Here is a 27,970-nt window from a genome sequence, read left to right as displayed (position 1 = left end):
TGTGTTGTGAAAAGAGGGAAACCTCATTTCCTAGTTATATTTCCATTTAAATTTTCTAACCCACCTTCATTGAATAATGATCCTAGAGGGATACAGCATGAAAAACATAAAATAATAGTTACAAATTGGCAAAATGATCAGAGTTTAAACCAACATATATAACTTTAAATACTTGAATTTAAATTAGTCAAAGTACTTGCCAGGGTGGGAGGAATGGTGCTCTTCTCTGTTCTATGCAGACATGCTCTAGGTAAATTTTCTAGGCTATAAAGCTATATTATTTTAAGAGTGTAATTTTAATTCAATGGGCTAAACCTGATAAGATTTAGAGGGGCTTAAAGATAGCTCTGATCTGGACATATCAGCAGAAATGTCCCCCCCCCCCTTGTTTCATGATCAGTAAGGGGAGGGTATATATAAGGTACCCCTGACCGTTAGGTCCAGTCGCAGATGACTCTAGGGTTGCACGTTTATCTCGCTCTATAGGCCGAGGGAGCCGGCGTTTTTTCCTCAAACAGGTTCTGGGTCATATCGCCAGTATGACTAAGCCACTTCTGGCGACCAGAGCAGTACATGGAAATGCTGTTTACCTTCCCGCCGGAGCAGTATCTATTTATCTACTTGCACTTTGATGCGCTTTCAAACTGCTAGGTTGGCAGGAGCAGGGACTGAGCAATGGGAGCTCACCCCATCGCTGGGATTCGAACCGTCGACCTTCTGATCAGCAAGCCCTAGGCTCTGTGGTTTAGAAACCACAGCGCCACCCGCGTCCCATATATATATATATATATATATATATATATGGTTAAACAAAGAATGTAGGATATTTGTGTACAGCACTTGATGTGGGCTGTATATAATTCTTTGTACAGTCCTTTTATGCACATTTACTCAGCAGTATTCCAACTAAGAACAATGAAAGTTACCACCAAGCCATTGTGGATGCTAACCTGCATTGAACACAGTGGGACATACTTCACAGTAAATACTCTCTTATAAATTTCCTCCTTCCTGTAGGTCTCTAATTGTCTGGGGGCTTTCTAACATTGGTATAGGCTGCTGTCAGGAGCCTGGATGATGGAACAGATGGAGTTTGGGTTTGATTTATAATGACAGGTCTCATGCCCTCCTGTTTTACATAAATTAATTTAAAACATCGTAATCCCATGAACATAAAGCACCAAAGGATTAATATGCACAAACATCTACCAAAAGTAGAAACAATTCAAATTAGCAAGTCATATAGTATTTTAAAAGTTAATTTTAAAAAAATCAAACATGAAGTGAGGCATAACTTACGTGAAACTTGCATCTTCCTGATGTTGGTTGGTGTTACCAAATGCTCTGTGTTTAAAGAGGAAACAATGAGTGTGTGCTGAATATTGATGAACTTAATCCCTTTGAGGATTACCATTATTTGTACCCCCTTGGAATACAAATGGCTTATTTCTGAATGGTCATTGAGACCAGTACACTGAATAATCTGTAGCATCATTAACCTTTAACAATTTCTGCAAAGAATTTGTGTGTCTGTATGTTGAAGTTTTTATATTAAAATATATATAGAACTGTGTTGCTGAATTGTGTGAGAGTTTTTAAAAGACTGTATAAAATAATATAGTATTTGTGCAATAGAAATAATATATGTTGTGGCAATATTTGCGCTGTTAAAAAGCAGAACATTTTTCTTTTCAAAGATTAAAAGCTGCTAGTGTCTTTTGTGAAAAGTTATTATGGAATTTGAGGTTTAATTCCCTCCCCCCTACTTCTCTCTCTCTCTCTCCCCCTCCTTTCCTACCCCCTGCCCAATTCCAGGAATTAATCCTTTGAAAGGCTGGAATTAAAGCATTTTGCAATGCAGAGGACTCTGACAGTGGAGAAGAAAGTTCCTGTTGCTGAGGAATCACTATTCATATCTACCAAAGAGAGCCAGGACTGTAGCAGACTCAGTCTGAAAAGGCAACGGTGCCACAAGCTACCATTGGAAGGAGCTGTCTGCATCTCTCGGTGCTCTACTGAGCATGTCCCTGAGGAGCCCTGTGCTAGCAGCACATTATGCAAAAAGGCAGCTCCAGCAGCTGGGAGAGAGGCAGAGCAAGCCTTTGCTCCGCTTGCATCACCGCCTCTTGAAAACAAACCTGGATTACTCGAGAGGTCCTCGCTGCCAGGCCAGCTGAAAGAAGACGAGCGGCATGGCTTGATTCCTGACACTGCACGATTGCTAAACAACATGGGGAACCAAGATGGGAAGCTGAAAAGGAATGCAGGTGATGTGCATGAAGGAGGCGAGGATGCTTCTGGGCCCAGGGATGCAGAAGGCACAAAGAAGGGAGCAGGGAGCAAAAAGGGACTGGGGAGGTACGGCAAAGGGAATGAATCCGGCAAAAAAAAGGGGAAGTCAGAGTCTCGGGCATCTGTGTTTTCCAATCTAAGGATCAGAAAAAATCTGTCCAAGGCTAAAGATGGAAACAGCAGCTCGAGAGAGGATGTTTTAGAAAGCCAGGCCTCACAAACAGGGGAGCTAGACAGCGCTCATTCGATTCTCACCAAAACTCCTGATATAAGCATTTCTGCAGATGAAGGGGGTCTCTCGGACACAGATGTGGATCATTTTGAAAATACAAATGAAAATCGTCCAGCTGCTGCCGACCCGCAGGATGGACAAAGGACCAGCTCCGGCTCCGATACGGACATATACAGTTTCCATTCAGCCACCGAACAAGAGGATTTGCTTTCTGATATCCAGCAGGCTATTAGACTGCAACTGCAGCAGCAGCAGCAGGGGGCAATTAACATTGGAACGGAGCAGCATGGCACCAAAACAATGGACCTACACATGGCTAATTCTCAAGCAACCCCCTTAGGTTTTGAAAGGTTTCTTTCACTAAGCAGCGACAAAGACAGCAGTCCAGATACTGAACAGCCTGTCTCAGCGAAATCGGAAATTACAGAATATATTGCCACCTGCGATACCGAAAGTGAAGCAAAAGAAGCGACAAACGTAATGGGGCATTCCTGCAGCAGTGTATTCAGTATGCAGGAAGAGCATGGGCAATTGTCAGAGAAGCAGGACCAACCTGCTCACGAACTGAAAGATTTACCCCCTTTAAATGCTGCAGTGACAGAGAATGGGGCTGTGCTAGGCAGTTCCGTGTTTAATTTTCCATCCCCAGCTGGCGATTCAGAGGCTAAAGGAATAGCTGTTGAATTTTCAGGTTCAAAAAGAGAGGATGATATTGTAAATACAGGCCATGATCAGGTTGGTGGAGCCAAAGACAGGAAGCAGAGTTTGTCAGCCAGCAGAGAGGCGCTGGATGATGGGCTTTCTTCTGAATTGAAAAATGGTACTTTTTCCTCTGAGGATCTCTCAAGCAGTCCTGTGCGTAGTTCCAAATGTTTTAAGCCCTATCCTCTCATCAATCCCTGCTACATCAAAACCACCACTAGGCAGCTGAGTTCCCCAAATCACTCACCTTGTCTCTCCCCATCCCAGAGCCCACTCTTTAAAAGGAGACGTGAGTCCTCTCAGCGGAAAGAGAGTGCGCCAACCAAGAAGCAGAGGTCGGCCAGTTTGGCAGGTTCATTTAGTCGATCAGCAGACTGGACAGATGAGATTTCAGATCACAGAGCTGAAATAGCTCAAAAGTCAGGCTCGGCAGATTTCTTGGAATACCGGCGGAGTAGAGATGGTTTTCAAGGCGAAAGAGTGCATTTTAATCACTCAAGAAAGTCGTCAGGGACACCAGCTTCTACTGATGCCTTCCCCAATGTGTTTAGAGGTGAGTGGCATTGGTAAACTATGGTAACCCTTGCTGTGACCTCGGGTCTGAAAAGTAGGTGGCTAGTGTACGGTAATTAACATGCCCTATCTATCTTGGTCTGATTTCAATTGATATTTAAAGTGAGTTTGCAAACTCTACAACTTTTTATGCATACAAGTTCTGTGGTCTCAGTGGATATGTCTGCAGCACTTGTTTAAAGTACTTGTTTTGAATTTTGCTTTATTCAGCATACCCATCAGGCAACTGATAAAGTGTCTTATAAATAAACAGTGAGCTCTGTGTATACAGCCCAGCAGACATTATATTTTGGGGAGCATTGTGTGTGCCTACTGCATCTGTTGCTCATCATTATTTGTTAGTATTTATTTTATTTATAAAAATATTTATATACTGCTATATCACAAAAATATATCAAAGCTGATAGATGTGCAAAGGGCTTTACAGTCCTGGGAGGGATTTATTTCACTTTCACAACTCTCGCAGTAATTGTAAGTCATACATTAAATTGCAAGTCAAATTTTATGAATATGAACCCTTGATTAAATATGACTTGCACATGGTCACCATTGAGTCATGGCGATTGAATCCAGGTTTGCCTGATAGAAGCTCAACACTCTTGTCACTAGGCTATGCTGGCCCTTGGTTGATAATCTGCATAAATAATGTTCATGTAAATAAGGCATACCATGGATAGGTATTTGCACAGGGCTAGTCACTGACACCATGGCTGCCTTGGGGTTTAAAGAGCTGAGATCTTCCTAGTCCAGTGGTACAGAAGTCTGCAACACTTGACCCAAAGGATGCGTCTGGTGTCCTAGAGTTTGTCCCTTGGCCTGGGTGGCCCATTACCACTACTGCTTGAAAGCCATCTGCTTTTGAGCAGGTTATTCCAGTGTGTGTGTGTGTGTGTGTGTGTGTGTGTGTGTGTGTTTACTGTTGGGCCAGATGTTCTGTACATCTTCATTCAACCACAGTGACTGTTAGGCGCCATGAAGACACATTGAAGAATAATATGTAAGGCATCAGAGGTAAACTTTGAAAGGTATCTTCAAAGTTTGGTTTAGCTTCATGGATGACCTCAGTTTTTCTTAAAACTTCTAATATCATTATCAGAAATACTGGGTTGGATCCAGTATACATAGAAGGTCTGGGAAGGGAGAGCTGGGTCTGGAAGAATTGCTATATTCAAATCCTGTTTGAATTTAGCATTGCTCCTTTGAAAAAGAAAACCTATTGCAGGTGCTTTGTTCTTAAATTACAATGGGAAGAAAATAAACTACATCAATTTCTTGGCCAGGGTAGTCACCCCCCCCCCCCCACCATTCAGGAAGCATGTTGGAAGGTTAGGAGGGTTTCAGTCCTGTGAATCAACAGCCTCTGCTGGTGTGACCCTCACATGCCCCCATTTCCCACTCTCCAGATTTGGATAGAGAGAAATTGTGAGGTCTCTCTCCTTCCTTGGAGGGGAAAATTATTTTAAAATCTGGTCTTTGGGATGTCACAGGCCATAAATTTGCAATATTAGTTGAAATTCATTCCCATTGAAGTAATGAGATTTCACTAAGGTCACATGTACACCACACTTTTAAAGTACAAACCATGATTTGAGTGTTTTCTTCTATTCTGAAGTGTTAAGCAGACTCACTGGTTTCTAAGTATTATTATGCTATTAATATACTTGTATGTATTATTAATTGCCAAAGGAAATAACTTTGTTGATTGTAGTCTTTTAACCAAAGTTGCTAATTCACACTGCAATCCAGAATTCATTTAAGACAGTGATATAATTCCCATGGATTTAATGGTGTTTTATAGTTGAGAGAGTATTAGACTGGTTCAAATCTTTATTCAGTATTAAAGTTCATTGGGTGAAGTTGTGACTTCTCACTCCAGATGAACCTTATATGCTATGGAAAAGATAAGGCAGGATAATCCTATGTATGCTGCCTTGAAGTCCATAGAGAAAGTATGAAATAGAAATGTGATGAATCCAGTTTGCACTCTGAACTATGCTCAGAAGCCCACTTCTGAGTACTTGACATTTGTATAATGGTGAACGATGCAATTCCTTGAAAGTTCTTACTGAAGATTTGCTTACTGTAAAATAGTCACATAAGTAATAAGAATACTGCTCTAGAAACTGTGGGGATCTATTGAAAATAAGTTTGCACTGTCTGCTATAGTGGTTCATTCAATTGCATGATACAGATCATGGATCTGGGTAATCCTGTTGGCATCCATCTGTCTCGAGAGACCATGGAGTGTGCCTCCAGGGATGAAGTCAAATTGCTGTGCTAGCAGCACCAAAGTGGCCTACCCTAGCCTAAGCAGTGTGTATGGAGGTCCTGGGTTACTGAGATGACAAGACCACCCCCTTCACCTTGCTGGTGTGGTTCATACGTTCGGCACCAGCTTGGCTGTAGGAGTTGCCAGAAGGAAGCGTACAAGGCGCCATCCAATTGTCTTAGGGACTCCACTCTGGATTTGTATAGGGTTCACTCTTTAGCCTTTTCTTCTCCCAAAGTTATCCTGCAAGGCAGTGGAGGTTTAGCATCAGAGTTTTCCTTCTCCGAGATGGGCTACCTTCCCAGGTTGATGAGCTCCATCTGCCCCTCACTTCCTCTACAGCACATGCAGAAACTGCCTTCTTGATGGCTGGACACACTAATGGTCTTGTCTGCTCAATCCTCCAAAGCCCGTCTTTTGCATGCAGGGGAAGTCTTTAACTCACCGAAGGTTTGAGACACATTGGCTACCCTCACCTGGTTTAGCTGACCAGTCAAAAACATTTTTCAGGATGTGGCCCTTGTTGCATGCTGACAGCTTCTAGGAGCCACAGGTGAGAGCCGAGTGCAGGGTGGGGACCAAAGGTGGACAGACTACCCCAGAAGGAGGATGGCGTTTCCCCCACCAGAGGTACTACTGTTCCCCTAACACCCCACCATACGAGTGAGTACAAGAAGTGCTTTTTTCTGGGGGGATGCAGTAATACGCATACCCCTAAACATTTTTTGAATCTAAGTTTGGCCTCATTGAGGGGCAGTATTTCAATATGAGTGGGAAAATGAGAGTACCCCCGAAACATTTTTTTTAAAGAAAAAAAGCACTGAGTACAAAGTAATCGTATGAGTTCTCATGTGTGCAACAGGGTACTTTATTTTGACCGCAAGAGACGAGGAAAGTTAGGAAGCTGAGGCCATTGGTCCAACTAGTTCAGCAGCTCTCTGGGATTTAAGCAGGAGACATTCCTAGTCCTACCTAGTAATGGCAGGAATTGAACCTGTGACTTCCAGAGTGAAAGCTGTCCACCAACCCTCTGGATGATTCATTTGATCTAGCGAAATATTGTTGCTTCCCAATCAAGTAATACTGTTTTATTTATTTGTCTGCATTTTCTGTGGTTGAATGATTCAGCCACTCCCAACACAGGAGACAAACCTGCCCTTGGATGAGACTGTCTGTATGATCTGTGCGCTGGTAGCTTTCATGGGCTTGCCTTATTCCAGCCTTGAACCACATGCAAAAGAGAGACTCGTGCAGTAACAAGGGGAAACAGGGCAGTTGGTTCTCAGGTGCAACGGTTATGTCTGCTTCTAGTTTTAACTTGGAAAAAGGTGCCCCAAATATTTATTCATCCTTCCACATGCTATACAAAGTAAACTCAATTAAAATGATCATTGGGCTTGCTCAGATGTCATCTTGGCAGAGGTGTGTGTATGTGTGTGTGTGTGCGCGCGCGCGCACAGGGAGGACTGTCGCTTCTGTACAGTGGTACCTCGGGTTAAGTACTTAATTCGTTCTGGAGGTCTGTTCTTAACGTGAAACTGTTCTTAACCTGAAGCACCACTTTAGCTAATGGGGCCTCCCGCTGCTGCCACACCACCAGAGCACAATTTCTGTTCTCATCCAGAAGCAAAGTTCTTAACCTGAGGTACTATTTCTGGGTTAATGGAGTCTGTAACCTAAAGCGTATGTAACCTGAAGCATATGTAACCTGAGGTACCACTGTATAAGATTTATAGGGAGGACTATTGCCTCTGTACAAAATTAACCCTCTTTCTCACATAAAAAGACTTTGGTCTTCTAAATAGTGCCTCTAACAGTTATGCATTGTATTTTTGTTTTTGCTTTTAAAAAAAATTCTGCTGCCTTGTTAGCTTTTTGTTGTAAAACCTATGAACTCAGGCTTCTATTCCATGAATGCATCTCTTTCAGTATCTTAACACACTTTTTTTTTTCCTTTATGCCTTGTTTTCCTGTTATTATCTTACTGTAATTGTGAAATAAGCAGGTTTTCCTTTGCAGTACTAGATGCCGTGTACCCAGTCGTAAATAGTTGTCACCTTTTTTCTTTCTTTCTTTCTGCCCACATATGCCAGCTGTCTTTGAAATCCAGAGACTGATTAAATCTTTCAGTTTATGCAGCACTCTTCACATTACATAGTTGGAGCAGAAGCAGCTACTGAAAACAAGCTGGTGTTTGCCTGTGAGAGTTCAGAAAATTGAACAATAGAGCGCAAAAAAAGAAAGACCTCAACATTCAATTGCTGTTTGGGGTAAACTAGCCATAAATATTTTTAAAGCAGAAGAAAATTGTTCCCAGTGTGGTAGTACGCCACTTGGTACATTTAATAGATTTATCATCATAATTATCATCATTACGTCACACTTTTAGCAGTCTTTTATACTTCCTAGATGGTTTTAAGGCTACCAGTAAGTTTATGCTGAAGAGAGAGGACTTCAGACTACTGCAAACATAAGAAACTGCATTGTACTAGATAATACTGTTTGCCCCCAGACCTAGGAAGAAGACTTGGAAGACAGCAAACTAGCGGAAATGTTACATTTCTTAAAGTATATAACAATACGATTTGTGGAATAAAAGCCAATTTAGCATAACAGACCTAAATACTAGCCAAACCCAGCCCCTCCCCATTGGGCATTCCCTCCCACAGGAGTGCCAGATTGGCCCCACTACCATGAGTGTCTGGGGCAGTGGGTGCCATGCATCATGCATGGCCCTGGTGCTGAAATTTGTGGGTGCCCATCCCCTTGATGGGGAATTTTGTTGGTGCCTGGGCACCCAGGGAGCTGGCACCTATGCCCACCCAGGTGACCCAAACATCTCCTCTCCTAGGAGAGACCAACTCAAGTCTTTTCCAGTGTGTCTTCCAAGGTGGGGCATATTCATCTCCATTAACGGAAGGAAGGCTGCTTTCTGTTTAGCCCAGAATTCCCTTTTCTGTTTGGTAGCCTTTTCCACAATATCAGAGCTCTTTCACATTACTTGCTACCTGATTATCTTAAATGGATTCAACCTGGGGACCTATCACATGGAAACTCTGTGCTCTACCTCTGAGCTATGGTCCCTTCTCTCAGCTATAAGGGCCACAAAACATCTAAGGCAGAGTTTTTGAGCTTTCTCTCCTAGTTAACAACGGGAACCCTCTACTTTGCTGTCTTTGTGGCCTGCAGAATGGCAAGTCAGGTGCTAAGGATGCTTTTATCAGAGGGACTAAGTGGAAAGTATTCCTGTTTGAATGGGCTGCAGCTGCAGAGCATGAGCCAGAGCTTCCCATTTTCCGCAGATGAGTATGGCTCCTCATTGTTTGCTGTGTTTATTTTAGAAGGTTAAATTTTCTTGGAAGGATTTGTATCCTGAAAGGTGGGATATAAATAATAATTATGATTTGCATGCCCATAGTGCGCATCTCCACTGTTGTGGTTGTTATAGTCAATACGTAATCTGAAGCATTTCTTTTCAGTTTAGCTGTTCCCTGGGGCTTTTAGCTCTGATCTTAGTAACAGCAGGCAGTGAACAAATAGCTGGCCTAGTTTACAGTGCTGTATAGTTGGGCTTTTTGCCATGTCATTTTTTTTTTTAGTAGTCCACGTGTTCTTTTCTGGTTGAGGATTTTCTAATACATGACGTAAATGGTAATGAGCAACTGCAATCACAAAGTTTTCCTATATAATCCACTGCAGTAAACTTCGTAAGGAATGTTCAGATGAGCTGTAAGCAGCACCAAGGTATTATAAAAAGATCTTGGCTATTTTAGGAAGGAAACACGCAATGCTGCTGTGCTAAAATAATATCTTCTGTTTTGGCTTTGAAGCAGGGCCCTGTGAATCCTTTGGCTTGTGTGGAGTTACTCTCTCAACCGAAATTAAGAGGTGTGAGTGTTAGTCAAATGTGGGATGACTCTTGCTTCTTTGTGACTAGATACTATGTCGCAGTGGTAAGATCTAAATGGGAGAATGAGAAATCAGATGGGCTGGAAGGATTGTGTCAGAAAACACACCAATAGCACGTATCCTTAGGGGGATGACAGCTCTGATTTGGTAGCATCTACATGGCCAGCCACTGCTTCTTAACCTGACTTGCCTCACAGGTTTGCTGTGAGGATTAAATGAAGAGGAAAAACCATGTTCCACCACCTTGAGCTCCTTGGAGAAAAAGGTGGGCTTATAAATGCATTGAATTGATGGATAAAATAATGATTTTCTCATCTTATGGAAGATGAGGTATGAGCATCCACAAAGGGACAAGAATAGCTATCACCTTCTCAGGAAAGTTGATGATACAGAGTTATGGGAGTGGCGTAGGAAAGGCATTCAAGTTGGGAAGATTACTTCCTTTTGTTCAAATGATGTGGAATAAAATAAAGGGAGTGGAGTTGAAATTTGGGTGGGCAGCAGTGTATAATTTGTGGGGTATTCCCCCCTCCCTCCAAGCTGGGATTGCTTATAAAAAGATATTGAAAGACAGGTGTTTGTGTGCAGAGGAGCACTTCCCCTTTAATAGGATACCCCATTCCCTTGGAGGGGCAGGCAAAGGCTTACAACCTCCCCTCCAACCATGACTAAGTAAGTGTCCAAACAACTACATCCCTGTGCAGTTATGACAAAGGTAGGGGTGTGTGTGTGTGTGTGTGTGTGTTGGGTGTGTGAAAACCCAGAACCACCCCTTTTACCTTTGCTGTTTCTCAACCCAGGAGAAAATTGGTTGTTTCAGTTTCCAAGGGAGTGGGATTTGCTCCCACTCAGCTTTTGGTTTCACATGGTCTAAAATAATCAAACCAGAATATCAACAAGAAAGCCAAAGTTATCAAGTTAAGAAATTTCACCATTCTGTGGAAGAGAATTCAAACATTAATTTGAATTGTGTCTACATTTTATGTCATTGAAGCTGCATAAGAGCTGTTTCCACATAACTTTTTAACACAACAGGAGTATCAGGCTAGAAAGGAACTCAATAATTTACCCTGTAAGTAAGTAAGTAAGTAATTTTATTTACGGCCATAGGCCCATACAGGTAAAAACGACACATAAATAACAACTTGTGCACGTGGGGAAAACAGCCACTAAAGCACCACTATAACAATAAAATACTATAGAATAGAATGGCATACTACGCCTTAGTTAGCTTGTAGTGCTCCTTGGCGTCGCTTTTGGGTAAGGACAGCGACCAGGAACCTTGCCACTTTCAGGGTCGTATGAGTATCCTTATCCTGCAAGATTTGGGCAAGGTGGAATTTTGGTGGGGTGCCCTCTAGTTTCTGTATGATTGATCCCAACAAATTTGCCCGTGGCACATTAAACAGGGGGCAAGTGAACATAATGTGCTGGAGCAACTCCGGTGTCTCCTTATCACATTCGCACATGGCGGGGGCTTGGCCCTTTGAGAATCTATGTCTCAGGACGTTGGAGGGAAAAACGTTGAACCTTGCTTTGGTGAAGGCCAGTCTATGGGCAACAGTCGAAAGGGAGGAGAGGTATGATGGAACGCAGTAAGTTAATGTGATACCAATGTTCTGAGGCGAACAAACACCTCCCCCCAGCATATAATTTCGCTGTAGATCGATGTCATCCAGTCTTTGGCGGATCAGTCTTTGAGCAGTAATTTGGTCTAGTTTTAAGGAATCTGAAGGAGAGATTCCATAACTCAGGAGTTTGGCATGAATTCTACTAGTCCAAGGGCTAGAGAATTCATCTCGCCATAAGCATTGGACAAGGTAGTGGTTTGGTAGTCTATGCCACAATGATAACCAATAATTGAAGACTTGCTTCCACAGGCAAGTTTCTAAGGATGCGATCTTCAATTCTAGTCGCATGGCTGCGTTGCTTACGCACAGAGGGAGCATAAGGAGCCGACGTAGGAATTGATTTTGCAGTGTCTCGAGAGGAGCAAGATCTGTCATCACAGCCCAAAGCGGGGCAGCATAAGCAAGCACGGCAACCACTTTTGCCTTGAACACCTTTAGGGCCGAGGGAACGTGCAAAGCTCCATCCGAAAAAAAGAATCGGAGGAGCGCATATGACAGAGTTTTGGCCTTGTTAAGTAGGTGTTGAATTTGAGCTTTCCACCCCAAATTGTATTGAAAAATAACTCCTAGGTATTGAAATTTTAGAACTTGTTCTATTTTTGCTCCACCAAGCTTCCATTCGTATAATCTCCGGCTTCTGGCGAAAATCAGAATCTTGGATTTAACATGGTTGATGGTTAATTGGTTGAGTTGACAATACGTGGCAAAGATCTTCAGAGCTCTGATTAGTCCAACACATGTATAAGATAGAATTACCGCGTCGTCCGCATATAAAAGGAGTGGGCAGCGGTAGTCCGCTAGTCTAGGCGCGTGTATACTTGAAGAAGAGTTAACTAGGGGTGCTCGCATGTCGCTGATAAATAGGTTGAATAGACAGGGAGCCAATATACATCCTTGGCGCACTCCCTTGTTTATTGGTATCGAATTTGTGAGGTCGCCCGCAGGAGTAAGTCTCATTCTGGCAAGGGTATCTTCGTGGAGCTGACTTATAAGCCATAAGAGTCTTCTATCAATGCCCTGTTTCGCAAGTTTCTCCCATAGGATATTTCTAGGAAGGGAGGCCAAATAGGTAAGTGGGTAAACAGATGCGTCAGATGGTCAGAGGGAGCATCCGCATTCCAGCACCTAATCATGCAATTTCTTTATATAATGTGCTTATTAGGCATTAAATATTGCTTAAAAGGAAGTCCCATTCTCAACTGAGCAAGTATTGAACATTATTATACTACTGCACATTCCTTTACCCTTATTGATTAATTATATTTATCAATTATCAGCATGAGGTACTGTATAATGCAATATCAAACACTGAAATGGAAGAAAAAACCTCAAACAATTTATAGTAAAGCAATCTAATAGCAACATCCCTAAATGGCAGTAAGTTCCTCGTTTAGTTTCATTTGGGGGAGAGATCACTCAAGACTTGTGGCATTTATGTAATGTTTTGATTAATTTGCAAATAAGCAAATATCTTCACTTCTTCTTATTATTATTCTACAAATCTACTCCCACGCACCTAGTGGCAGAACTAAGCTTGAGAGTGTGTGTCTTAAAAGCAGCGGCTCAGTCCAACTAGTTTTATCTTGAGGTCTCATTATTTAACTTGTGTAAGGTTAGCAAAACTATACAAATTTTAAATAGTAACTTTTCATTTATATTTCAATACTTTATCTTAAACAATATATAACCCTCTCCCCCCCCCCCCAACACACACTACAGTGGTCTCTGGAATGGCTCATATTTTTTTGTTGACTATTAGTTTGTCTTGCCTCTTGGCCTGGGTGCTTAAATGCTGAATGAGGGCCTATAAAGACACACTATTTGACATAAGTGTGTTGGGTGCCTCATATCAGAATAAGTCACCTCCCTCTACTTGATGGCTTTTACATTCTAGTGGCTTCTCACATTCTAATCCCTCAAGAAACATCTCTGACTATTTTCTACCATCCCTGGACAGCTTACTTGTGATCTCCATAGTAGAAGCTGCGGCCTGGCAAGCAGACTTGCTCACTGGCTAATAGTGACTATTGACCATAATCCTTCTCTTTCTAAAGCCTTTACATCAATCAGTAACCTTACAACAATACATCTCTAAAAAAATAATATTCAAAACCTAAAGAAAGGTTTTCAAATCCAGATACAGGGAACTGAATGAGCCTGGAGGCGTTCCATGCTCCTTGAGCATGTGTAAAGCCTCATCTTACGTTTTCCTTAAAGTAGGGTTGACATTGCCAGGAATCGGCCGGTGTAAACAGTGTCTGGGCAGAAATCACTGAAATGTCCAGGGAAATCTGGACATATGGCAACCACTGACAGCAGCTCAACAGCTTTGGCCAAAAAGCAGCTCAACAACTTTTCTGTCTGGATTTTCACTTTTTGAATACAGTGGTACCTTCAGGTTACATACGCTTCAGGTTACAGACTCCGCTAACCCAGAAATAGTACCTCGGGTTAAGAACTTTGCTTCAGGATAAGAACAGAAATCCTGCAGCAGCGGTGCAACAGCAGCAGGAGGCCCCATTAGCTAAAGTGGTGCTTCAGGTTAAGAACAGTTTCAGGTTAAGAACGGAGCTCCAGAACGAATTAAGTACTTAACCCGAGGTACCACTGTATGGCAACCCTACTTAAAGTGAATGGTGGATGGGAGGAGTGCCTACTCCTTCACCAACTGAGGACTGTTGTTTCTGTTAACATGTGAACTGGAGCTATTTTAAAAGGGGTGGAGGCTGAAAACTTTTGCCTTTTAGTTGAAAGATGGAAATTCAAGTTCTCTGAAGCAGCCAGGCACCTCTGCTTTTTGTCTTCCCTCTCTCCTGTTACAGTGCTACAGACAATTGTAGTTTAAGGAGATCAAATTCTTCCTTTTTCAGTTATTATTAGAAGATGCCACTTGTACTATAGTTTTAGGTGAGGTGCTGTAGATAGGACATTTCAGTTTCTTATAGTTTGCATCACGTATGAAACCTTTGATCAAAAGCGATAGCCTGCTTAATCAGAACAGTTTTTTGTAAATATTGCTTGAATTACCTCTCGGTTGCCTTTATATTTAGAGCTATTGATGTCGCCAAGGATCAATGTTTGTATTCAGTTTGTCTCTTGTGATGAATGCCCTCTGTTCTGGGGCAAAGTGGTGTCACTAACCGCACATACGTAAAAAGACAAAGTTGGCAAGTCAATTGCTGCTATTTTTATCCCTTAGTAATCAGACTGTAAAATCTGATGTTGAGCGTTAGTTTCCCAAGCTTTCACTGGCAACTCCTTCTGCTTGGTTCCCCTGCCCCTAGCAACGCCTTTGTTGCTAACTTGCTACTCAGTTTAAGATGCTGCTTTGACTTCAGCTATCATAGGCCCATGTGTTCTGAAAGCTCTATACAGTGATTATTTGGGCTTGAACAATCTATGTCTGTTAAAGTAAAGAATCCCAGTGTACAACTAGAGAAGTGAAGCTGAAAGGAAATACAGGGAAATAATTTAGTAGATAGCAATTTTGCTGAGGTTGAAATCATTGTAATTGCTTTTCATCTTGCCCATAAAAGGAATGTGATGCATAGGAGGGCTGCTTCATGCAAGACATTTTTCAGCTGAGTGCAGACATAAACATAATAGTCACAGGCATTGCACTGATTACCATCATGCAGCTTTACCCTTTAAATTCACAGAAGTGGTACCCATAAAAATACTGCTTCATCACCACCATTTGTATTTTAAAGTGAAAGTCATGCTTTAACAACATATGTGATGCTCATGCGTTCTGTACTGAGAAATATGTACCAAAATAAAAATTCTGAAAGAAGCAGCCCTGAGATATAAGCTTAAAATACCTACAAAAGTGTAGCAGAGCTTGCTAGCTTTTCCCTACAAAAAACCAGATGTTTCCATAGGGCCGGACCAGCCATTAAACAGATGACACATTTGTCCTTTAAGAGGGTACAGAGCAACTAGTTTCAGAATGACTGTGACTGCTGTCTGTACCTACCATGTGGAGGGAGATATCAAAGTAAGACACACATGTTACTAACTGAGTCACCTGTGGAGGGGCTAGCAGGCAAATTGTTCCTGCAAGTAAAAAGGCACAAGTAAAGGGTTGCGTTTAACTTTCTCTCTAGTTCACATTTAAATCAGAAACGGATAAAGTAATTAATTGGTTTGAGTGGTATCAAGCTGACATTCTTTGGAAACTTTTACATAAATGCTGCCATTCTTATGAGATTGGCAAAAAGTCAAAAATGTTCCATCTCAGCCAAGCTACCAAAATTGCATACTAACTCTGTGAACAGAATTGCATGGAGGAATTCCAGTTTGTTTACTATGAAAATAAAGTTGTGTGTCTCTGAACTGCAGCCAAAATATATGAGTGAATTTTGGGTGGGAATGTATATTTCTCTTCTTCTCTCCCTGCCACCGCTATCAGAATTGCATCCTGAGTTTGCTATTGTTCAACACATCCAGCTTCTCTTTTAACTTCATTCAAATTCGGTATTTCTGCTTGAATAAACATATTGTGATAGATGGTTGCAAAGCAGCAAGGAAGAAAAGCTAGCTTTGAGGCTTCTGCAAGGCGCTTTCCCCTAAGTACTGAATTTTCTATCACAACAGCCAGTTCCAAAAAGATGGGATGCTTTATAACTGAGCATCTATAAAGTGAGGTGACTAGCTCAGCTGACAGGTGTTTGTGCTGGGGAGCAGAAGTAAGGTGTTAGAAGGAAAAGAGCTGCATGTGCCTTGTGGCCCTATGAACTGGCCTACTGCCTTCAAGTGAAGTAGGGACACTGTCACCAGTGTTGATGTAAGATTCAGCTGATGTTTCTGTGCAGGGAACTGGTGGGGTACGGTGGGGGCAGGGAGGCTACCATATTATTTGGGAAATATCTTATGTTTGTCCTTCTGAGAAACAGATCTTCAGTAAATAGCAGAAATGTGTTGAACCTCTTAGCACCTCCCCTTAATTTACACAGCCTTTGGGATTTCTACACGTTCAGATCCATTGTGATATACTCAGTTTATAGAGCTGGTGCTATAGGAGGATTTTGATTTCCACTTGTTACATAACCAGGCTGTGCACAAAACAGCCACTCTATTGGGAGCAGCCCTAAGGAAACACCTGCCCTCAGACAGAGTTCAAACTCTTCATCTCTCTTTGAAAAAAGAAACGACAACCCCAAAATTTGGACAGTGAAGTGAGACTAGACCAATGAAAGGCTAGGCAATGGAGGATTATGTGAAGCCCCTTGCAGCAGAGAAATTCAGCAAAATTAGTTTTCAAATCCATGACAACACTGTGTGATATAATAAGTCCATCTGCAGTGCATCATAAGCCTGCTTTCATGTCATCTTTAAAACATGCAGGGATATGTGGCAGTATAGAATCATGGGGGGAAAAGGTAACTTAAGGCTCTACGTGCATTCTGCATGGGGCTACCTTTGAAGGTGACTTGGAAGCTACAACTAATCCAGAATGCGGCAGCTAGACTGGTGACTGGGTGTGGCCACCAATACCATATAACACTGCTCCTGAAAGAATTACATTGGCTCTTGGTACATTTCCGAGCACAGTTCAAAGTGTTGGTGCTGACCTTTAAAGCCATAAATGGCCTTGGCGCAGTATACCTGAAGGAGCCTCTCCACCCCCATCATTCAGCCCAGACACTGAGGTCTAGTTCTGAGGGACTTCTGGTGGTTCCCTCATTGCGAGAAGTGAGGTTACAGGGAACCAGGCAGAGGGCCTTCTCGGTAGTGGTGCCCACCCTCTGGAACGCCCCCCCCCATCAGATGTCAAGGAAATAAACAACTATCTGACTTTTAGAAGACATCTGAAGGCAACCCAGTTTAGGGAAGTTTTTAATGACTGATGTTTTACAATTTTTTACGTGCTGTAAGTCTCCCAGAGTGGCTGGGGAAACTCAGCCAAATGGGTGGGGTATACATGATAAAAATGTTATTATTAAGGCTCATCCACACTAATTGTCCTTTGCACTTTCTAGCTGCAGGTCCACACTTTTCCGGTCTGTGTCCAAGCGCTCCCTGCCCCACTGCTTTTTCATGCTTTTGACACTCCGCGGAAAGCTTGAATTATCATTTGTTCTGATTCAGCATTAAAGAGCTGGCTTTCCTGGGTAAAGTGGCAGGGCACAAAAAAGGGGGGGGGGCTTGGACATGGACCAGGAAAGTGGAGACCTAGAAAGTGTTCCTAGAAAGTGTGGTGCAAAAGGTAAGTATGGACGAGCCCTTATTTTTCAGTACCTCCTTTAAAAATGTTGACACTCTGGTTCCTGATCTTTCGCACCCGAATACTTCTTTGCTGTTTTCATCTACAAACCATGATCCCGTATATCTGCCTTCATATTGTGCTATGGGGCATGTTGGGCAATGACCATTTATTAAGCAATATAAAATATGTTGGTTCAAGGGGGAAAACATAGGTATTAAAGGAGAATTCCCTGGATGCCAAGATCCAGGTTTGGGACAAGTACTCTTTGGCGAGAGAGCCCCAATAGAGATTTAAAATCACAAAATATTCAGCAAAGTAAAGTGTGGAAATATGGGCTGTTAACCTTTTAAAATATGCCTTTCTGAGTTCAGTCGAAAGTTCCCCTCTTTCCCCAGCATAAGGAAATACAGTGGTACCACGGGTTAAGAACATAATTTGTTGCAGAGGTCCATTCTTAACCTGAAACTGTTCTTAACCTGAGGTACCACTTTAGCTAATGGGGCCTCCCACTGCCGCTGCACCGCCACTGCACAATTTCTGTTCTTATCCTGAAGCAAAGTTCTTAACCCAAGGTACAATTTCTGGGTTAGTGGAGTCTGTACCCTGAAGCGTATGTAACCCGAGGTACAACTGCACCACACATTTTGCAAGTTAAAAATGGTTTACTTACAAACGCTCCAAAGGTCAGATTCATGTGCTTCAGAAAAGTTGCACAGGCAGTAAAACTTAGTTTAGTTCCAGTGTAGTGAGAGTTCCTAAGGAACTCGAGAGCCTGCTAAGAGCCATGTGCCTGGAAGCAGCAGCTCAGAACTCCTCTCATGCTGAAGTTCACATGTAGACTGGAGGAGGACAAAGCCTTGATTACCTAGTTCCTCCCAATGTGAGCTGGCAGGACAGCTTAGTCTATGGCCTTACCCTCTTCATGTATTAATTAGACTTAAACATGTTGGTTGTCCCACAAAATGTCAATCTCCTAAACCATATTGACATTGTGAGTGGTATTCAGTGGTCAACTCAGAGCAGACCCAATGAAATTAATATAAATGACTACCTGAAATTTGTTATTTCTAATGTGTCTACTCTGGTTAGGACTTAGTTATTTCCTCATTCTCCCGGTCCTTTCATCATCAAACCTTGGCATCTCCCTTCTTACCAGAATCCTATGCCTCAGAAAAAGGCTTTTGATCCATGGTAGAGTATGTGCTTTTTATGCATGCAGCCTGAGCTTCCCTAGAATCTCCAGCTAAAGGAATGGTTAGGAGGAGCACCTAGGAAGATGCTTTCTTGTGTCTATATCCAAATGGACCATTGGTTCTAAAGCAGCTCTTGTCTGTATGACAACAGCTTTCAACCTTTGCAATGTATTTTTTGCCTATATGGGTCTCTATGTCCTATGGTCTGTTATGCCCCCTTCTGGAAGTTTGTGGGAGGGTTATTTAGTCTTTTAAAATAGCAACACCACAAAGCCATACATGACAACACACATCATTCAGTAATGTTGAGTTGAACTACTCTGAAACGCTAGGGGTGGTCAGAGGAACTTGGATCAGCCTGCAAGATTTTGCAAGAGTATCCCAGAGCGGGCACACTGAGCGGCCCTTGCCCCGGCCCCCAAAGTAAGGCAGAGGACTTAAAAGCTCTTTCTGTGTCAGGTAACCCCAAGCAGCCGCAGCGCAAAAGGAGCTGTTAAGCTCTCTGCCTTGCTTGGATTTAGCTTTCAGAATTCCAACCCGCCTGCCTTCAACTGCATTTGGTTGAAATTGCACAAATTAAATGTGTATAAGATGTGATCGTACCGTACTTTGGCTCAGTTGAAAGTGATTGCTTTAATTCTTCAGCATTAATATGAAACCAGTTCACATGACTCCAAAAAGAGTTGTAGCATTTTGGACCGACTGAGAGGAATAACATTGTCAAGCTGCTCATTTCATGACTTGTTTCAGATTATTACTTATATCATCTTGCAGTTTGCCTCTCATTAAGGAGAATTTCCTCAAGCATAAGCAACAATAAATTGTGGTGATTCATTCCAAGCTGATTAACTGTACCAGACATTCAGAATATCAAGAATTATCATGGTAAATAATACCAGCAAGCATCCAACTCTTAAACCTAATGTTCAAAAGAGCTACCTCTTCAGAGGTAAGACTACGATTTACCTCACTCCTGTGGTAAACACATCCATATTTTTTAAGTGTTCTGAAACAGTTAAAATATTCAAAAAATATTTTTAGTTAAAACATTATTTCATCCAGCAATCTCAGGGCTGCCTTTATTGACATAAAGCCCTATAAAGGTTGAAACTAGGACTGTGCGAAACCTTCCCAGCATTTTCACAAGTATATCCACCTTGCCCCCAGAGTGTTCCTGCACGTTTGTAGATTCAGGTAGGTAGCCATGTTTGGAACATGTTTTGGAATCCAAAATGGTGGATGTAAAATTGCCATGATGGTATGGTTTTCTTTGCTTCCGTAGATCAGTTTGTGCTTGGTAAACCATGCAGGACGGTACATTGATTCTGCAAATTGGCACAGACAATTTAAGGAGTATTCTCCCCACACTAAATATTTCACTCCAGGCCATGGTCCCTCCATTCTCTTGAAGGCAAAATTTGGTGGAAAATCTGTGAATCAGCAACCCTGGTGTATTTTAATGTCTCACTGATCTAGAGGTAAAGCATTGTTCACTTTTGAGATTCCAGAATGGTTAATAAAAATTTAGTACACTATGAAACAATAACAGCTAATATATAATGTTGTTGTTGTTTAGTCGTGTCTGACTCTTTGTGACCCCATGGACCAGAGCACGCCAGGCACTCCTGTCTTCCACTGCCTCCCGCAGTTTGGTCAAACTCATGTTTGTAGCTTCGAGAACACTGTCCAACCATCTTGTCCTCTGTCGTCCCCTTCTCCTTGTGCCCTCCATCTTTCCCAGCATCAGGGTCTTTTCCAGGGAGTCTTCTCTCCTCATGAGGTGGCCAAAGTACTGGAGCCTCAGCTCTAGTATATAATAGCAAGATTTATTAACATGTTGTGTCAAGAGGAGAGCAAATGATTGAGTGCCTTTTTAAAGCAGCAAAACAGAAACTTCCCTTCTTCCTCTATGCTGCCATGCCACCATGGCCATTGTGACCAAGCCAAGGTCCTTCCACAGAGCATCCAATTGGCCTTCTGGGTGGTTCCCTGAACCTGCTATATTTCTAAGAGGCACCTGAGAACCAGTTTATAGAAGCTGCCCTGCCAAGCTGAAGGGTGTACACTGGTTGGAGTAATGCTTTTGCAAGGAAGCATCTTTTTGCCTTCACTTTGATTGTGACTTCCAACCACTAAAATGGTTGTTCTGTTCAAATGGGTTGTTGGATTGTTACCATTTATTTAACATTTAACATTGATTTTTGCAGGTCGAACTCTGCTGGAAAAGCTATCCAGCCAGCAGGACAATGCACCTCAAGAAGAAGCAGAGAAGCTTTGCTCTTGGATCATTGCAATGGGTCTGCTGCTCCCCTTCAGCGATTGCTTCAGAGAGCCATGTAGCCAGAACACACAACAAAGTGCACCAACTTTTGATGTAAGTCACATTCTTGGAAATATCTATCAGAGACTTTAATGATAGTTCACAATGGCTTGACCCTCTGTGGCAGGATTGGGTGTGGCCCATTTCCCCTTGTGGCACCCTGGCTCTGGAACTCTCACTCCAAGGAAGCTTGTCCTTTTAGCACAAGAAGAAAAGTAGTATATAAATGCTTAAAATAAATACTGGTGCAAACTAAATCCCTGATCTGCCTTGCTGGAAGAGATCTGGATGAGCTGGATATGTAGTTCAACCTAGCCCTGCCAGGCTTTGTTGGTCTCCAGTGACAGGGAAAGTCCATGGCTGATGGGGGAGAGGCCTTCCTCCAAGGAGACCCCAATGTGCTTCTCCCAGTGTTCCTACACAAATAGTAGTAGTCAGCAGAAACCTCCAAAATGGGACAGGAAGGGGGCTAGCATAGGGTTCACTGGATCCTGGGCTAATCTTGATGCCATCACATGGTGACAGTGGGCCCAGTACAGGATTTGGTGGGTCAAATAGGCCATTTTTCCTGCCCTGCCCATCATTTTTCATCCTGGCCAGTGCAAGTGTTGGGGGCAGTGGATGCAGCAGTGACTATGCTCTATTAAACCCCACCACTGCCAGCCATTTGGTGTGAATTACAGTCTTAATATGTCAACGTAAACCATTACAGATCCAGCAGGAGAGAGCCCCTAGAAGCAGAGTTTAAACTCACAAAAGACAAGCAGCAGTATAAAATGGGAATATAAGCTGTTAAACCTTTTCATATCTTGTTTAGTTTGCATACAGCATCCCCCCCCTGTTTTCTACCCCTCATTCAATGAACAGACCACACACTGCTAAGTAAATTTAAAGTTCTTTACTTACAGATTCAAAGGTCTTCTTCCTACATTTATCCAAGCAACAGCAAGAACACAGGCAGAATACTTTTGGGTAGAAAGTACAGAAAGATAGCTTCAAACATGTGCTCTAATCTTGGAGCTTGCTTAGACATGTCCTCCCTAGGCATGGAGAAGGGGAATAGGAAGAGAAGGCTTCGCTTCCTCTCTTATCAGAAAAGCGGGAGTGTGACCTGTGTGTGCTCAAATATGTGTATTGACCCTTACATATGTCTATAGCACTCCTGTGTAGAATATATAAATTGTGTTTGAATACAAATCCTAAAACTTTCAGGCTTTTGTGTATTATGTGAGGTTAGAAAAATATTTTCCAAGTATAAGCCTAAAGGTAGCAAGGGACCCTCTGCAGTTGCTCCAACTGGGGCAATCAACTCTATTAATTGGGGCAGACTGTGGGAGAAACTTTGAAGCAAGGTTGCATTCTGGCTCCCACTCTTTTTAGCTTTTATATTAATGATTTGGTGCCATATTTAGGCAATGCAAACTCCCCCTCTCCAGTAATTAGGAACAGAAGGTCTTAATATTGTTGTAGGCAGATGATTTAGTACTCTCTCTTTCATGATTGTCTCTCAAAAATCTCTTGGAGTTGTTCGCCACATACTGTATACAGAAAAATCTATCTATAAATTACTCCAAGAGCAATCAAGATTGTGGTTTTTGGCGAACACAGTTCTAGGTATAAATGATGCTTAGATCAGCAACCATTCTCATGTAAATACCTGAGTGTACTCTTTCATGAAACCCTCTCTTGGAAGTGTCATGTGGAGGCATTGAAAGTCAAAGCACCCAAAACTTTAGAGGCACACTTGAAGTTCTATTACAATAAAGGAGGGCAGCTGATTGAACCTGCTCTAAATATATTTGGTAGTAAAGTGCTTTATCAAATGCTCCATGGTGTTGAAATCTGGGGCTCTGATTTGAACTCCATGAAAGTTTGGGAAACATTGCAAAATATTTTTTCGGAAGCTATACTCTTTGCCATCAGGAATACTGTATTAGCAGCTCTTCATACAGAATCCAGCTGGTCAACAGTTAAAGCAAGAGCGGACTGTGCTCAGTTAGAATATATTTTTAAAAATTGCTGCTATGCCTATTGAGCATTTTCCTGAGCTGTGCTACATGGAATTGGGTGATAACCAATTCTGGAAATCAGCTTGTCAATATGTTTTAGAGTATTATTATTTTCCAGAACTGAGCGCTGCTTTGTCCTTGAATAAGTGTCAACTAAGGGATTGGATCTTCTGAATAGAACCCAGAAGGGACCGATACCTAATTAGAAACACCACGTTTCCCTTTGCTATCCATTCTTGAGAACAGAGCATTTCACTAGATTCCTTAAGAAATAGCTTTATTGAGCTGCATTTCCAAGTGATGCCCACTGCCATCTTGGATGGCTGCTACAACAAGGTCCCATACGCAAACAGACTTTGTATTTGTGATCAACCCCAGGTAGAAGACATCACTCATTATCTCTTAAAAGATAAAGGTAAAGGTACCTCTGACTGTTAGGTCCAGTCGCGGACGACTCTGGGGTTGTGCGCTCATCTCTCTCTGTAAGCCGAGGGAGCCGGCGTTTGTCTGCAAACAGCTTCCGGGTCATGTGGCCAGCATGGAGAACCAGAACAACGCATGGAAACACCGTTTACCTTCCCGCCATAGCAGTACCTATTTATCTACTTGCACTTGATGTGCTTTCGAACTGCTAGGTGGGCAGGAGCTGGGACCGAACAACGGGAGCTCACCCTATTGCGGGGGTTCGAACTGCCAACCTTCTGATCGGCAAGCCCTAGGCTCTGTGGTTTAGACCACAGCGCCACCTGCATCCCACCATTATCTCTTAGCCTCCCTCTTATACAGAGATCCAAGAGATCGATTTCTGAAGCCTTTTTTCACATGAGCAAGCAGACACGCCCTGGCAGAAATGGTTTGGCTTCTTTTGAGTGGCACTAATAACTTTGTAACACAGAGAGTGGCCCTCTATGCACTAGTGGGGGGTGAGGGGTAGGTCAGAAAAACGGAGTTAGGTAAAATCACTATAAATTTTGATTTTAGAAATTTAATCTCAAATCAAGCTGGATTTGAGTTTGTTGGTGTCTCTGTAACTTCCCTCTCTTACTTACATCATGGATGTTGCCAAATTGGATTTTAAAAAGGTAAAATAATATTAGAATTGGAGCTGGCCGAGATGCATAAGGGAAACTGTTTTAATGATCAATAACTTGGCAAAGTCTTTTTTATATTATGGATTTTTATATCAAGGATGCATGTTCTGTATTATTTTATTAATACTATTGCCTAATACTGGTTTGTCATGGCTGTTGGCTAGAACAGTAATCTTATGAACTTGTAATTTAGGTAATGAGCCCTGTCTTCTTGACTAAGGAAATTAAGGACTTCTGTATGAAAAGGGGGCCTTACACATTGGTTGTGTTATGACTGTCTTTGAAAGTCCCATCTAATACATAGGAGGAGGAACATACCAGCCTAGCCATCTTCAGTTGCTCTATTTGATCCTATCCTGCACGACAAAGCTTTCACCATACCTTAAGGGTAAAAGACTGTATGCTTATTGGGAGGGCTGGGGAGAGGCAAGAAGGTTTCAACAAGATCAGTGCAGTGCAAACACACTAGCAGAGCCAGTCCAAAATATAGTTCCAGTTCCAGGAATTGGCTAGATTGGTAAAGGAAAAGTTTTATATGCGTTGTATATGCAATATAACACTGTGACACCAAATGGCGCTGCGGAGTCCAGTCTTTCTATACCTGATTTCCCTTTATGAGTTTGCAACGTGTTTAACTGAATAGCTTATTTGACGTGTCTTGATCCAGCCACAGATACAGATAAAGAAATGCTTATGGGCTTTCTGCTAGTTGGACAACCCTGCTTTTAAGTATAACATGTTCTAGATCAGGCATCCCCCAACTCGGCCCTCCAGATGTTTTGGGACTACAATTCCTATCGTCCCTGACCACTGGTCCTGTTAGCTAGGGATGATGAGACTTGTAGTCCCAAAACAGCTGGGGGGCCGAGTTGGGGGATTCCTGTTCTAGATGATCCACTTGGTCCTCTATGATACTGTGATTGTTGAACATCTAAGAATTTGAAGATCCAAATGTATCTTTATTCTGCAGTGCTCAACACTTTTACTTTGAGAACACTGACTTTGCAGATTTATAGTGCTGGTTTCTTTATTCAGTTTGGTGTGTGCTTCTTACTGTAATTATATTTTTGTGTTCTGGATGCTCTGAAATGATATATTCATAGATGATAGTATGATGGCTGGTTGCTTCTTGATCTTTTCAAAGGTATGGATGGAGTTCAGTGTTGTACTCTTCTGATCCTTTCATCAGTCAGACAAGCAAGGTTCATCCTTGCTTGTCAGGTGAAACAATCCTCTCTCCTCCTCCCTGTGTGCTGTTCGAAGGGTTCTCCCAAGGCGCCGGGACCAATTGCAAGAGCACAGGTGATTCACAGGAAGGAGGAGAGAGAGGAAAGCCGCACTACACAAGCTGAAGTCCTTGTGTATGACTTTTGCCGATGGGATTTAATAGTTCAGTCCCACCCCACATTTTATCTTATGGCACATTCCTCTTCCTTTTAAGGTGAGGTATATATAATCTATGAAAACTGGTAGGAATTTTTAGATGGAACCGCATAATGAGGCTTTCCAGTCAGGAGTGCTGACTTAGCCCCATGACCGTGGGTGCCATGCAATGTGCATCACCCTGGCATCAAAAATTGTGGGTGCCCAGCCCCTTCATGGGGAATTTTGTGGGTGCTCCCAGGGCTCCAGAGAGTTGGCACCCTGTTTCCAGTTGCCATGCTGTTGATCCCCTGCTGATCTAGATGTTGCTGTTTGTTTTTGATGATCAGTGCTTGCCCTTTCTTGCCACAGAGTCGCCTTGCAAACAATGGATTTTTTCAGGCATTTAAAATCGTAATGTTTTTTCCACCCACCCAGAGCTCCTAAGACAGGAAATCATCTGACTCCAAACTGAAAATGGCATTGCTGAGTATGCTCATGAATGCAGTTTTCAGCTAAAAGCCATACTTGTGCATGTCTGAAGATATTAGAAGGATTCTTATTTTTCCATTTTGCAGCAACATTGAATTTTGTGATTATTAAAAGTTGTGGAATTCACTCCTATAAGTGCCCTCTCCCAATATATTTGTATCTTAGAAACTTCTACTAACAATTAATATAGGCATCTACCACTTTTGCAGTAATACTGGTTCATAAATGAAATTTGTTGAGGTGTTAGATACCATCTTAAAAACAAACTCCTCAATATTCAATGATGTGGATTTGGCAGGTGTCGAATACTATTCTATTTCAGGCTGTAGATATCCATTTCATATTTTGAAATAAAATGGATTATTTCCCCAAGGGTAAGAACCACAAAGTTTATATACCATAGAAATAGCATGCTATGATCCCCAGCAATTATTGCACCCCAAGTATACATGGGGCTGGTTCATCACATTAGGAACAAACGAAGCTGCCTCGTATTATTATCCAGTATTCTTGATATTTTAGGCAAGCCATGCCTTGGAAATTTATATTATCAGATTATTTGTCACTTCATTGACAGGCAAAGGATAAGATGGCACACCATCCCATTGTATATACTGAAACTGTCCAGACTAACAGTTCATACCTTCCAAGTGCCCCATTTTAAGCGAGACAGCCATGATTTCTTTGAAGGCGCCCTGGGCTTTACCTTCATCCCAGGATGCCCGCTGGATTTCATGCAGCCTGTGGATGAGGGCTGTGGAGGCATGAGAGTTCCTTCCCTTCCCCACCATCATGGTGCCCTTCTTCTCTAATTCAACTCCCATCATCCCCCAGGAGAGGGGCCTGAACACGCATGTGAAATGGAGGGGCCTCAGCCACAAATGGCCTGACGTGGCTTATGTGTGCAAGAAGGGGGCCTTGCTGTCCCTGTGCGGCTGCCATAGTGTGTGTGCTCAAAGGAGGCCTCAGGTTGCCATGGCAGCAGTGACAGTTCCCCCCCCAGCTCCGCTACATGCCTCTGAGGGGCAGTTTGAGAGTTAGTGCTCCTAACTGACCCTAGCACCACTGCAGGCCATTGAGGAAAAGTTTTACCTTGATAGCAAGTTTGTCACAGACCAGAACTGAGTTGTGAGTGGGGAAAGGGGAGCTGCTTGTGCGGTGAACGCACACAGTGTTCAACAATATTTTGAAACATTTTGTCATGCAATGTGTACAATTAACATGGGATGCATTCGCTGCTACAGGATGGCGGTGGTGGTCATAGGCAATAGGAATAAGTACACTTATGGAGAAAAAGAAGCGTATAAATATTTGAGTCATGATGCAGAGGCAAAATCTCAAGTTTAGAGGCAGTCTTAATGTCAGGTGCTGTGGGGGAAATAGCAGGGGAATGTGGGCATGCCCTGCTTGTTGGGCTTCCAAAGAAGAAGCATTTCAGCAGGAAAAAGGATTCTGGATTAGGTGGAACCAACTTGCACTGATCTATCAGCAGACTAGGAATTCATGTGTCTGGGAGAGGGAAGCAGACTTAATATTGCGATCTGCAAAAATATTTTTTTCTGGGGGTGGGGGGGGGGGTAGCACACCAAAAGGGCTCAGCCCCTAGGAGATGGCGCCCCTGGTGGAATGCCCTCTAGAGTGAGGTGTGTCTGTCATGAGTAATCTAAAAGCATGCCTGATTATCTGG

The 27,970-nt window shown here is 42.5% G+C and overlaps 1 protein-coding gene and 1 long non-coding RNA gene across 2 annotated transcripts in view; one reads left to right on the top strand and one right to left on the bottom strand.

Moving 5' to 3' along the window:
- Window positions 1-1,840: 1,840 nt before the first annotated feature.
- Window positions 1,841-27,970, top strand: part of FMN2 (formin 2) — a 180,324-nt gene continuing 154,194 nt past the window's right edge. Inside the window, exons 1-2 of the mRNA XM_079969431.1 lie at window positions 1,841-3,779; window positions 21,217-21,383. Coding sequence (XP_079825557.1) covers window positions 1,856-3,779; window positions 21,217-21,383 — 2,091 coding nt within the window. The 5' untranslated portion in view covers window positions 1,841-1,855. The remainder of the gene's footprint in view (window positions 3,780-21,216; window positions 21,384-27,970) is intronic.
- On the bottom strand, window positions 22,213-27,202 carry LOC307212374. The gene is made up of 2 exons (XR_013836980.1): window positions 26,990-27,202; window positions 22,213-22,369 (listed from the first exon to the last, which is right to left on the bottom strand). It is a non-coding gene; the product is annotated as an uncharacterized lncRNA (long non-coding RNA).

Source organism: Podarcis cretensis (genome assembly GCF_951804945.1).
Source record: "Podarcis cretensis genome assembly, chromosome: 3".
Lineage (NCBI taxonomy): Eukaryota > Metazoa > Chordata > Lepidosauria > Squamata > Lacertidae > Podarcis > Podarcis cretensis.
The sequence above is the reverse complement of the archived record's forward strand: the minus strand, read 5'-3'. Positions and strand labels throughout refer to the sequence as shown.